The sequence below is a fragment of the Chiloscyllium plagiosum genome, unplaced genomic scaffold (genome assembly GCF_037043375.1).
Source record: "Chiloscyllium plagiosum isolate Xiang-an unplaced genomic scaffold, Cpla_swu_hap1 HiC_scaffold_19, whole genome shotgun sequence".
In the NCBI taxonomy this organism is placed as follows: Eukaryota; Metazoa; Chordata; class Chondrichthyes; order Orectolobiformes; family Hemiscylliidae; genus Chiloscyllium; species Chiloscyllium plagiosum.
Genome location: NW_028270157.1, coordinates 65,747,519 through 65,761,423, shown reverse-complemented (window position 1 = coordinate 65,761,423; position 13,905 = coordinate 65,747,519). Strand labels below are relative to the sequence as shown.

General features: G+C 43.6%; 1 protein-coding gene across 1 annotated transcript in view; it reads left to right on the top strand.

Annotated features, from left to right (window-relative positions):
* LOC122559483 (uncharacterized) overlaps positions 1 to 13,905 on the top strand; it is a 183,730-nt gene that overhangs the window by 75,759 nt on the left and 94,066 nt on the right. The window contains exons 27-33 of the mRNA XM_087996932.1: positions 142 to 312; positions 2,143 to 2,241; positions 2,347 to 2,535; positions 4,485 to 4,583; positions 6,938 to 7,054; positions 10,798 to 10,920; positions 13,043 to 13,165. Coding sequence (XP_087853058.1) covers positions 142 to 312; positions 2,143 to 2,241; positions 2,347 to 2,535; positions 4,485 to 4,583; positions 6,938 to 7,054; positions 10,798 to 10,920; positions 13,043 to 13,165 — 921 coding nt within the window. The remainder of the gene's footprint in view (positions 1 to 141; positions 313 to 2,142; positions 2,242 to 2,346; positions 2,536 to 4,484; positions 4,584 to 6,937; positions 7,055 to 10,797; positions 10,921 to 13,042; positions 13,166 to 13,905) is intronic.

Genomic DNA, 13,905 nt, shown 5'->3' with positions numbered 1-13,905 from the left:
TATCATTTCTACTTGGTTTTAAAAGCCATCTAGCAAATTGCAATTTACATTTTATCCATGAGCATTTTCTGCTGATATTTCATAATACTCTTAAGGTTAATGTATCTTTAATGTTTTTTCTCTTTTGGATAATGATTCCAGAATCTCTGAGTTTGACCTCCATCTCCACCACCAGTGCTGTGATCTCCTGGGCCCCTCTTGGGAGTGTGAGTGCTCGGAGGGGCTGCAGTCTGAGCTACTACAGCATTGTGAGCCCCGGCACTGTCCACACTGTCAGCCTCGTCCCAGTCAGTACAGAGGCAGTGATCACAGGTAAGATGGGAAGTCAACTGGCCTTCGTCTCTGTGGACAAGCATTGACGTTCTGTAAAAATTCACAGAACATTGAAAAAAATCTTGTACTTTTCAAGATTTTGGACTATCCCGAGGTGTTCAGCTCTTGATTAAAAATGGGGTGTATGTATGTGTGTATGAGAGAGGGTCTGTGTGAGTGAATGAGTATGTAACAGTGTGTGTTTGTATAGTGTAGTTGGGTCACCTGTAGTGTGACATGAACCCTGGTTGAGGCCAACTCCATGGGTACCATATTAATGAACCAAAACCTGCAACCCATTCTGAAAGATGAAAGACTGAACAGCAATCTAGGCTTGTTCAATATATCATTTTAATTGCATGACACCGCTATGAATTCTGTGTCTTATGATCCTGCCCCACTAGTCACCTGATGAAGGAACAGCGCTCCAAAAGCTAGTGCTTCCAAATACACCTGTAGGACTATAACCTTGTGTGATTTTTAACTTGGTCCACCCCAGTCCAACACTGGCACCTCTACATCATAACACTTAATTAGTTTGCTGTAAAATGCACTCCCTATTGTAAATCAGGAAATGTATCCAATCATTGTTGCACACCAAGCTGCTGTGGTTCTGTTCGCCGAGCTGGAAGTTTTTGTTGCAAACGTTTTGTCCCCTGTCTAGGTGACATCCTCAGTGCTTGGGAGCCTCCTGCGAAGGGCTTCTGTGGTGTTTCCTCCGGCATTTATAGTGGCCTGTCCCTGCCGCTTCCAGTTGTCAGTTTCAGCTGTCCGCTGTAGTGGCCGGTATATTGGGTCCAGGTCTATGTGTTTGTTGATGGAGTTTGTGGATGAGTGCCATGCTTCTAGGAATTCCCTGGCTGTTCTTTGTTTCGCTTGCCCTATAATGGTAGTGTTGTCCCAGTCAAATTCATGTTGCTTGTCGTCTACGTGTGTGGCTATTAGGGATAGCTGGTCGTGTCGTTTCGTGGCTAGTTGATGTTTGTGGATGCGGATCGTTAGCTGTTTTCCTGTTTGTCCTATATAGTGTTTTGTGCAGTCCTTGCATGGGATTTTGTACACTACATTAGTTTTGCTCATGCTGGGTATCGGGTCCTTCGTTCTGGTGAGTTGTTGTCTGAGTGTGGCTGTTGGTTTGTGTGCTGTTATAAGTCCTAGTGGTCGCAGTAGTCTGGCTGTCATTTCAGAGATGTTCTTGATGTATTGCAAATAACCTCCGTCTCCATTTCCCGACTCCCTTCCCAGCCCCTCCCCCTCTCTTCCACTCCACTTTGCCACCAACCGGATTCATTCCTCCCATTGACCAACCAGGTTGTACACTCTGCTTGTCTTCACCTATCCCCATTTCATCACTTTGTCCCCCCTTTATCTGCAGCTCCCCTTACACCCACTCCCACTCCTGAAGAAGGGTTGCACCCGAAATGTGGACTTCTCCTCCTGATGCTGCCTGGCTTGCTATGTTCTTCCAGCCTCCTGTTTGTCTACTTTGGATTCCAGCATCTGTATTTTGTTAGTCTCTAACTTGTATGTTAAAGCAGACAGCTCAGTAACATACCTGTGTCACCTCAGCTCAGAGGTTAGCCCGAGGCTTGTCACTGTCTCTGTGGGTGGAATGCTCTGAAATTGCTCTGGGACATCTCACTGGAGGACAGCATTAACATAAGACCAGTGAGATCATCCACAAACATGGTCATGGCTGATCTGTCTGGGACTGTCTCTATTAAATGGAAGGAGTATTGAGAGTAAAATTAGATAACTACGTATCCAACATGGTGAACATTAACTACAGAATTCAGGAACTTGTATGTAACCATGAGTATTTCTTTTCAGGGTTGGAACCAGACGTGACTTACATCATGTCCATTGTATGTGACTCTCTGTCTCCCTGGACACTTCGCTCCCAATCGCTAAATGTCACTACTCTCCCAAGTATGTATTTAGACAATGTATTATTGTTGTGAAATTGGCATTCGTTCACAGCTACAGAACTAAAATGTTTTCCTCAATCTGACTGCGGCTCTGTTTTATTGGCAGCTTCAAGATTCCTCAGCAACATACAGGCTTCCCATATAACCTCATCGACTGCTATGATTGCCTGGGACGTACACACTTCAGCCGCTGCCCTGGTTGAGTCCTACTCCATTAGCTATGGTCCTTATGGCACTGCCAGACCCAAGAAGAACATAATTGCTTTCCCTCCGAATACCAAAGTGATCCTCAATGGTAAAGACAGGGTGACCAATCCTGAGGGCATCAAGGAAGGGGCACTTTGACCAATGTTGGATGGTGTGGGAGTTGGTTGGCCAGTGCTGCACAAGCTAGTGTTGGGGTTGGAGCTGGGGCTGAGGGATTGGGAAAGAGACATAAATGTTCCTCACGGGTAAAGCCAGTCAAAGTGAACTGGTATGTCACAGTGTGATTCTGCAATCTTTTTCCTCAATGATGTCAAATTTGCTTGCAATTTCCCCTGAGTTGAGGAGAGAAAATCAATATCCTTGATGTTGGATTCAGCTGCAGAGCTCGCTTCCATTAGAGTCTATTAGGGTCTAATAGAGTCATTAGATAGTTCCTACCTTTACAGCTTCTCACTAGGCTATATATATGATTTATTAATTATTATTACAGATTGTTAAAATAACAATCAGTGAAGAAGTAGAGCATTAAGAGTGACGATGACCTGTGAGTATAGGAGTTAGGAGGTTATGTTGCGGCTATATAGGACATTGGTTCAGCCATTTTTGGTCTCCATGCAATAGGAAAGATGTTGCGAAACTTGAAAGGGTTCAGAAAAGATTTACAATGATATTTCTGGGATTTGAGGGTTTGATCTATCGGGAGAGGCTGAATAGAATGGGGCTATTTTCCCTGGAGCGTCGGAAGCTAAGGACCTCGTGGAGGTTTGTGAAATCATGAGGGGCATGGATAGGGTGAATAGTCAAGGTCTTTACCCAAGTGTAAGGGAGTCCAAAACTAGAGGGCATAGGTTAAAGGTAAAAGGGAAAAGATTTAAAAGGGACCCAAGGGACCATTTTTTTCATGCAGAGACTATTGCATGTGTGAAATGAGCTGCCAGAGGAAGTGGTGGAGGCTAGTACAATTACACTATTTAAAAGGCATCTGGATGTGTACATGAATAGGAAGGGTTTAAAGAGATATGGAGAAAGTGAGGTCTGCAGATGCTGGAGATCAGAGCTGAAAATGTGTTGCTGGAAAAGTTCAGCAGGTCAGGCAGCATCCAGGGAACAGGAGAATCGACGTTTCGGGCATAAGCCTGAAGAATTCCTGAAGAAGGGCTTATGCCCGAAACATCGATTCTCCTGTTCCCTGGATGCTGCCTGACCTGCTGCGCTGTTCCAGCAACACATTTTCAGCTCAGTTAAAGAGATATGGGCCAAATACTGACAAATGGGGCATTTCTGTGGATAGGTGTGAACGTGATGGCCGCATTACAATTTTAAACACCATCCTCATTTCAGACAATGTCTTTGATAACTTGTAAGGCACTGTCCTGGTTTTCAGGGTAGGAGATGGCCCAGTGGTATTATCATTAGACTATCAATCCAGAGATCCAGGTAATGTCCTTGGGACCTGGTTCAAATACCACCATGGCAGCTGGTGGAATTTTTCAATTGCAATTGAATTCAATAACAAAATCTGGAATTAAGAGTTGAGTTATGACTATGAAACCATTGCTGATTGTTAGGAAAATAACCCATCTGGTTCACTAATGTCCTTTAGGGAAGGAAAACTGCCATCCTTGCCTGGCCTGGCCGACATGTGACTCCAGATCCACAGCAGCAGTGACTCTTAACTGCCCTCTGGGCAATTAACATTGGTCCAACCAGTGACACCCACATCCCATCAAAGTCAGAAAATAGATCCGATACAGAAGGAGCGGATATTCTTTCAGTGATTGCTCACTGTGACATTAACTCAGTTGAGCCCAAATTCCAGCCACTTAACCTGACCTTCCACATTAATAAACTCATTCCCCATCAAAACCCACAATTGAATTTGCTTCTACCACATTTTCAGGCAGTGCATTCCAAATCCTAAACAGACACTGTGTATAAAAAATGTTTTTATTGATTCTTTTGCTTTAAACCTTCTATCGATGTCTACTTTAAAATTAGATACAAGTTACCAGGTATCCCATTATTTGCCTTGAATAGGTCTGAGTGAGTCAACTCCATACGTTGTCATTGTTTCTGTGAAAACTTCCTTTGGAGAAGAGAAGACCAGTTCAACATTATATTTTAAAACCAAAATGTGTAAGTTTTCCAAAAAATATCACATTGTTAATCATTTTGGGTTGGAAGGAGTTGTGCAATTATGAATGTTTCCTTTGAAGTTCCATTCCTTTGTTTCCATCGTGAAGATACTGTCCAATATGATTGTCTCAGAACATCTACACACTGGCTCAGCCAGCAGAGCTATAATAAGAAGCTGAATTGAAGCATGTGAGAGGTATTCAAGCCCTGAAAGGTGTCACACCTTCAAATTCCAATACTAGGTAGAACATGGAACTTTACTAATCTAGTAAAACATGGTCAACAAACATTTTTTGGTGGGGGGGGGGGTATTTTAGGGTTTTCTGTGTGACAACTGAGAAGGTCGTCATGTTCATGTCATGTACAGACTTGCAAAAGACATTTGTTAATGTGACACAGCCTTGCCAGTGTTGTTCAAATCCATGGAATAAAAGGGACAGTAGTGGCTGAGGGACCAAGAGTAGAGAGTAGAGGTGACTTAAGGATTTGATGTGGAAGAAAATTAATCTGGACTTGACTGACTAAAAATGATGATGTTGGGTAACTATTAGATTGTGTTTACTGTGTATTTTAAGATCTTGCCAACTGCACCATATATTTAGTTAGACATGTAGAAGCATAGAAAATATGACCAGAAATTGGCCATTCAGCTCTTTAACAGTGTTCCCCTATACATTATGATCATGGCTGGTCATCCAACTCAGTCCCCTGTTCCCACTTTCTCCCCTTTAGCTCTTAGAACTATATCTAACTCCTTTTAGAAAAGGTTTTGGCCTCTGCTGCTTTTTGTAATGGAGATAGTTTGTGACTCCTGGATCTGGAGTTTCCAGTCATCAGGAACAGACTTTCTGCATTTGCCCTCTCTAATCCTGTTAGAATGATATAGGTTCCTGAGATTTTTCTCAGTCTTTGAAGCTCCAGTGAATATAGTCCTAATTGATTGAGTCTCTCCTCAGTCCTCCATCTCAGGAATAATGTTCTGTCAGATGTTCTTACCAGCTGAACGTGCCTCTGAGAGCCACGCATGGCAGCAACGTCTCTCCTGATCGGCATACCGATGCCAATCGCTGTGCACGGCACATCAGAAAGGCTGCACATATGCACAGCCTCGGTAGAATGTTGTCGATGAATCAGTCTGGTAAACCCATGTTGCACTGCCTCCAGATAAAGAGATCAAGCCTGCACGTGGTACTCCAGGTGTGGTCTCACCAAGGCCCTGTACAATTGCAGCAAAATATCCCTACTCCTGTAATCAAATCCTCTCGCAACGAAGGCCAACGTGCCATTTGCTTTCTTCACCATCTGCTGCACCGTGTGCTTTGATTGTTCTGTTCTTATTTTTGCCTGTATTTTTGCCTTCTGCTTTATTGTCAAAGAAATTCTGTAGCCTTGTGTGCCTATATTTCAGTGAATGACCGTCATATTAAATAAATGAAGCATGTGGTTTATCGATTCATTCTGAAATCTGACTTGTCCGGCAGTACCATCAGCTGGGGTCGTAATACTTGACCGTGGCACGGTAGGTTGTGAAGGTGGAGGAATCAGCGTACGACATCCTGGGCGTTACATGTAAAGGCATGGAGTACAGAAGGAAGAGAGATATAAACATTGCTGCTGTTTGCAATTCCAAACACTGCACAATTTTAGGAGAGACGTGAAACCTTTAGATCAGATAGAGAAAAGATTTGCAAGGATGATTCCAGTGATCAGAGACTTCCGTTAACAGGATGGACTGGAGAAGCTGGTTGTTCTCTTTAGATGAAAAGGTCAGAGGAGATTTGATATAGATGTTTACAACCGCGAGAGATGTAGTTGGCCGACGCCTGAAAAAAAAACATTCCTTTTAGGACACAGATCAAGAACCAGAGACCACAGATGTGAGGTGAATGGAAAAGTCATAAAAGGCGACAAGAAGATGGATGCAGTTTGGATCAGGAACACACTGGTCAAGACTGTGGAGGAGGCAAATTCAATCATGCCCTTAAAAAGGAACTGGATAAACACCTGAAATGACAAATATTGGAGGGAAATGGAGAAGAGCAGCCATGAGACTAGCTAAATTGCTCTTAAAGAAAACTCGACAAAAGGAATGGCCACCTCTGGGCTGTAACCATTTTAAAATTCTAAACTAGCACAAAGAGAACTGTGTATGCTCCATAGATCACGTGCATGAGAACTGCTTAATATGTTTAAACGATACTAGATTTGAGTTTTCCTCCTATAGTTACCTACATTTCCCAGTTGATATTTGATTTTTACAAAGTATAATTTTGCCAGCCTGTACCACAATTGAGAGATTCCATTCGGCCTTGTTGTGATTTGTCTAAACCATCTCTTTTGTTTTATTTGCACAGTGATTGACATGTGCCTGAGCAATCCGTGTGGAGCCAATGCCTCCTGTATCCAGCAGGACGGAAGCTTCAGATGCTCCTGTGGGACTGGCTACACCTGGAATGGATCTGTCTGTACAGGTGTGTGATGGGGATCAGTGAACCCAGTGGGGAGTGAACTGAACACACTGCTTCCACAGCAGACTGGAGACTGTGTCACGTTCCAAACCAGACTAGGAATCAGTGAGATCTCTGGTTTAGTTTACTTATGATGAAATCCACCCCATGAAAAGTGACTGTCCTCATGTTTGAACATTCAGATATGAGTAATTGTTGGTGCAGGAACGAAGGTTTCAGGTAAATGGATAATTGGGGGTCATTCTGGGAAAGGTGGGACATCTACAAACAGGATTGTCTTCACTTGAACCAGAGGGGTACTAATATCTTGGGTGGGAAATTAGCTGGTGCTGTTCGGTGGGTTTAAATGAGCTCACAGGGGGATGGGAACCTATGCTATAGTTCCAGTTCACAGGTGGATGACAGTAGGGAGGATATGGACAGGATTTCAGTCACAGGAGTGTGCTGGCAGACACCAAGCTGGTTTGAAGTGTGTCTACTTCAATGCCAGGATTATCCAGAATAAGGTAGGTGAGCTTGCAGCATGGATCGGTACCTGAGACTTCGATGTTGTGGCCATTTCGGAGACACGGATAGAGCAGGGTGAGGAATGGATGTTGCAGGTTCCAGGGTTTAGATCTTTCATTAAGATCAGGGAAGGTGGTAAAAGAGGGGGAGGTGTGGCCTTGTTAGTCAAGGACAGTATAACGGTGGCTGAAAGAACTTTTGACAAGGACTCGTCTACTGAGGTGGTGTGGGCTGAGGTTAGAAACAGGAGAGGAGGGGTCACACTGCTGGGAGTTTTTTATAGGCCTCCGCAGAATTCCAGGGATGCAGAGGAGAGGATTGGCAAAACGATTCTGGGTAGGAGTGAAAGGCACAGGATGGTCATTATGGGGGACTTTAACTTCCCCAACATTGACTGGAAATGCTATAACCCTAGTACATCAGATGGATCAGTTTTTTGTCCAATGTGTGCGGGAGGGTTTCCTGACACAGTATGTAGACAGGCCAACGAGACAAAGCCACACTAGATTTGGTACTGGGTAATGAACCAGGCCAGGTGTTAGATTTAGTTGTAGGTGAGCACTTTGGAGAGAGTGACTATAATTCAGTTACACAGGTCAAGAGTTATAACTGGGGGAAGGGCAATTATAATGCGATAAGGCAAGACTTAGGAGCATAGAATGGGGTAGCAAAATGCAGGGAATGAGGACAATCGAAATGTGGAGCTGGTTTAAGGAACAGATATTGCGTGTCCTTGATAGATATGTCCCTGTCAGGCAGAGATGAGGTAAGGGAACCGTGGTTTACTAAAGAAATTGTACCACTTGTTGAGCGGAAGAGGAAGCCTTATGTGACGTTGAGATGAGATGGTTCAGATGAGATGGTGGAGAGTTACAGATTAGCTCGGAAGGATTTAAAAGGAGAGTTAAGAAGAGCAAGGTGTGGACATGAGCAGTCTTTAGCAGGTAGAATAAAGGAGAACCCTAAAGCTTTCTATAGGTATGTGAGGAATAAAAGGATGACTAGGGTAGGAATAGAGCCAAACAAAGACAGAAGTGGGAAGTTGTGTGTGGACCCTATGGAGATCGGAGAGGTGCTAAACGAATATTTCTCATCGGTTTTCACTCAGGAAAAGGAGAATATTGTAGAGGAGAAGACTGAGATACAGGCTATTAGACTAGAAAGGATTGAGGTTAGTAAGGAGGAGGTGTTAGCAATTCTAGAAGGTGTAAAAGTAGATAAGTCCCTGGGCTGGGTGGGATTTATCCGAGGATTCTCTGGGAAGCTAGGGACGAGATGGCAGAGCCTTTGGCCTTGATCTTTGAGTAGTCATTGTCTACAAGTTTAGTACCAGAGGACTGGAGGATTGAAAATGTTGTGTCCTTCTTGAATAAGGGCAGTAGAGATGACCCAGGTAATTATAGACCAGTGAGCCTTACTTCTGTTGTAGGAAAGGTTTTGGAAAGGATTATAAGAGATAGGATTTATAGTCAACCTGCAAGCAATAATTTGATTGGAGATAGTCAACATGGTTTTGTCAAGGGCAGGTCGTGTCTCACAAACCTCATTGAGTTTTTTTTAAGAAGGTGACCGACCAAGCATGTGGATGAGGGTAGGGCAGTTGACGTGGTGTACATGGACTTCAGTAAAGCCTTTGATAGGGTTCCACATGGTAAGCTTTTGGAGAAAATGCAGAGGCTTGGGGATTAAGGTGATCTAGCATTTTGGGCTAGAAACTGGCTTTCTGTAAGAAGGCAGCGAGTGGTGGTTGATGGAAATTATTCAGTCTGGGGTCCGGTTACTACTGGTGTGCCACAAGGATCTGTTTAGGGACCACTGCTGTCTGTGATTTTTATAAATGACTTGGACGCAGGTATAGGTGGATGAGTTAGTAAGTTTGCAGATGACACTAATGTCGAAGGAGTGGTGGACAGTGTGGAAGAATGTTGCAGGAGGACTTGGATAAATTGAAGAATTGGGCTGAGAGGTAGCAAATGGAGTTCAATGCAAAGTGTATAAGTCCTGCTAAGATTTGCTTTCCCAAAATGCAGCTCCTTGCATTTATCTAAATTAAATTCCATCTGCTACTTCTCAGCTCATTGGCCCATCTAGTCAAGATCCCATTGTAATCAGCAAACTTACTAACTATAACTCTTATGCTCACATCCAAATTTCCCAGTCTTATACCTCAAAGCATCAGATCATTTCATTGGTTTTAATATTGTCAAAGTATCAAATTCAAACATGATTGGAGTTTAGTATCTTGGGGCATAATTTAAACTGATTGGCCAAATTTGAATTTGTTTTTTGCCTCATAGCAACCCAGGTACTGCTAGCTGCTGGACCAAATGTGACATTGTAAATTCTCCAGCACTCTGTGTGCTTGCTAAGTCCTTCAACTCTCTTGAAGGTACAGTACCCCTTACACCTTCATAACTCATGGCTTCTGCTTCTGGAAGCTGCTGCTGTCAATGCAGCAGCAAGCTTAGTTCAAGGAAACCTTGCTGAGGAGTGCCATACATACCACCCACTATGATCATGTCACATGGGCCTGGGGGAAGAAGCTAGGAATTCAGAGTGAGACCTAACATCCAGACCTCCTCATTGCCTTTGTAACAATGTTGATCTTATAAACATAACCTCTAGTTAGTTGCTAACATACAATTAACTAAACCTTGTTAATTATAAGAGTCACTTCTAAGTAGACCAGGGAATGACTTTCCTCTATCACATTTGACTAAGCAGACCGTTTAGTTTCCTGCATGTTGAGAATTATAGCAGGAGCCTTCACGTTGAGTAGCAGCCCAGACAGTGTCATGTGCTAGCATGCTTACCAGTCAGGCGCAGGAACGATTGGTGATTTTCCCTCGCAAGGTTATCAGGTGCAGGCAAAATGTGGACTTGATGCCGCTATCAGATCAGTCATGATCGTACTGAATGGTGAAGCAGGCTTGAGGGGCTGAATGGCCTCTCTCTGATTTCTATGTTTTCATGTTCACAACCAAGGAGAGCTGAGATAGTTCTATCACTCAACGACTGCCTGAACTGAGTTCAGTCACTTAATGCAGAACTGGAATGAAAACTAGGAGCATTCTGAGCTGAACATTCAGTGCTACACCATATGGTGCCTTCACAAAAAGGGGGAAATCTGCTTATATAACAGTCATATGGTCCAAGCCAAAATTATGGTTATGTAGAAAGTTTCAGTTTCAAAAGCTGGGGATCCTTCAGCAAACTTTTCCTTTCTTCCTGATCCCCAGATGTGAATGAATGTGAAAGTGGAAGCCATGACTGTCACAGCTCGGCCTCCTGTTTCAACAGCCCTGGCTCTTTCCAATGTGTGTGTGAGGCTGGCTACACTGGAGATGGGAGGAACTGTACAGGTAAATGATAATGAATCTTCAGATGTTGTCAGTTAGCAACATGGGATTATTTCTTAGAATTTGTTGATTTTTTTTTTGCCATTTGTAGTCAAACCCCAATCCTGAAGGTTTGGCTATAAGGACTGACTTGTGAAGCTGGTATTCTCCTTTGATCAGAAAAGCTAAGAATAGATCTGATTGAGGCATTCAAAACCCTGAGGGATATTGTTTGAGTCAGTAGGCACAAACTATTATCATCACCGAGTAGGGTCTGACAGGGTTAACTGGGACAAACTGGATCTAGGGAATATATTTTGGTTGTAAGTTAGTTAAGAGATAATTGGGTGAGAACTTCAAATCATCATTTGTGTTGGAGTTTTGTGAAGTGTAAGTGAAAATGAAACTCTGACCAAAACACTATGTTCCTCAACTTTGTCGAGCTAACCTTTCAACTTCTGGCATTTAACAGTGGTAGCAGAGGATGACTAGCTATTTACAAGTAAAAGAATGAAAGCTAAGTATTATTCGAACCAAAGAATGATTATGGAGAAAAAAATCACAGACACTAGACAAAATCTAAAGCATTAGGAATGATTACCCAGCCCTATTTTCTGAATACAAACCTCATGACTAATAGAAGAATGAAGTAATGGTGTAGACCTGCGTTATTCCTTTAACAAAGAGGAAACAAGGTATGGCCCAAGTTTTTCTCACTACCCTACAGATGCAGACTAAGAAACAAAATGTTTTCAGAGTTTGATGTGGATGATACTGCATAAACATGGATGAAAGTTTGAACTCTCAGATGCAATTTATTGAAAAGATAATTAACTAGCTATTTATGAGGTGCCATGAGATTTTGACAAATTCAAAAACCTTGTGCGTTACCAGTTTCTTTGCCCCACCTCGTTGCCAGATAACCGCACAGTAAGGTTTTGACTTGGATGTTGGAAACAGGTTGTTGGCTGTATGTGCCACAAACAGAGACAAGTTGGTTCCAAAATCAGCTGAGCCAGGTCGCAGCAATTGGTGGTGGTTAGTGGGCCCAGCGTGGACCCGTGGCATCGGAGAGAGTTTGGGTTCCCCACAGCCTCTGCATTGTCGAGGTGGTCCTGGTGCGAGTTTGGGTACTTGGCGGCATCTGCATCCAGCGCAGATTCATGGAGGTGGCAGCAGAGGAGAATTTGGGCCCTGTAGGAGACCCAGCAGCAGCTGTTTGGTGAAATGGACCTGAAGCAGACTCATGATGGTGGCAATCACGTTTGGGCTGGTGCAGTAGCTGGCAGTATTTGTGGTATCTGCATTGGTGAGGTCCAGCAAGGACTCAGTGGCGAGGGCACCGAAGAGCGGTGATGCCAGGGGAACCCGTGCCTGACCACTAGGCCCATGGCAAAGCACTCAACAAGAAGGACTGCACATTTGTTTGCTTTTTCTCTTTCTTTATTCTTCTCCCTTTACATTCCATGTTTGGTTTATTTTTCTGTGTTTGAAGGTGGCACGAGAGAGTGGCGACACTATGCAACACTTTTCACTGTGGTTTGTGACAAAATATGTGTGACAATAAATAAATCAAATCAAATCATGATTGAAATAGCCTCGGGTGGAAGTGATTGACATCTAAAAACGCAGTCAACTTCAAAGCATGGCATCAACAAACAAAGAGTTTCCTTTTCGATTTTCATTGACCCCAGTTTTTCTCGGGCTCCCTGATTCAATTCTCAGTCAAATGCTATCTTGATGTCAGAGTACATCACCCTCACCTCAGCTCTCCAGCCCTAAGCTCCTCCACCTCATACTCTTCTGAGCTGCTTGTTCAAGTTTATCAGTTTGAAACTTTAGACCACCTGTCCTAACATCACATTTTATGGCTTGAAGTCAAACTTTGTCTGATGCACTTTGATGCACTTTTCGTTAAAATGTAAGTTTAAAGTGACGTATAAATAAAGGTGTTGAACAGTTACCACAGCCACAGATCAACCACTTGTTTCTTTCCTTTCCATCATTATCCCAGGGAGTTATCCCGGGGAGATATCCCGGGAACCTTCTGTAAGATCAGTTCTTTCACAAGGCTGCATCCAAACTGGTACACGTAACAGTCCAATTGCTGTGATCCCTCACAGACCTTTTATTTTCTAACCCTCAGATGTGAATGAATGTGAAAGTGGAAGTCACGACTGTCACAGCTCGGCCTCCTGTTTCAACAGCCCCGGCTCTTTCCAATGTGTGTGTAAGGCTGGCTACACTGGAGATGGGAGGATTTGTGCAGGTAAATAATATTGAAGCTACAGCTGTGGAAATCTCTCTCAAGTTGCTCATTTATTGATTGATCACCTTTCGTGTTGAATCCCAGTATCTCCAAATTTGATTCAACTAAAAATTCTCAAACAACCTAGGGCAGCCCTGGTCTGATTGACTGAACTGCGCACTGCCTGAACCAAATGGGTCATGGGAAAAATCTCATTTTATAATTTTGGAGGAGCAGCACTGTGGTGCAGTGGTTAGCGCTGCTGACTCACAGCACCAGGGTCCTAGGTTCAGTTCCAGCCTCAGGCGACTGTCTGTGTGGAGTTTGCACATTCTCCCCGTGTCTGTGTGGGTTTCCTCCGGGTGCTCCAGTTTCCTCCCACAGTACAAAGATGTGTGGGTCAAGTGAATTGGCCATGCTAAATTGCCCATAGTGTTAGGTACATTAGTCAGAGGGAAATGGGTCTGAGTGTGTTACTCTTTGAAGGGTCGGTGTGGACTTGTTGGGCTGAAGGGCCTGTTTCCACACTGTAGGGAATCTAATCTAATCCCTGTGAGCTGTGCAGCCATATTGCCCACTTTAGTCATGCTTGAACACAGAGCCACTGGAGCTTCCATACTGAAGATGCTGCCAAAGGGCTATCTAGCAGCGACTTGCAATATTTTGGCCCATTAATGATAAAGGAGCAGCTTTTGGGTGTTTATGGTTTGGAGGTGCTGGGGACCCCATGTAACCTGATGTCATTCTTCCAGGCAGTGGAG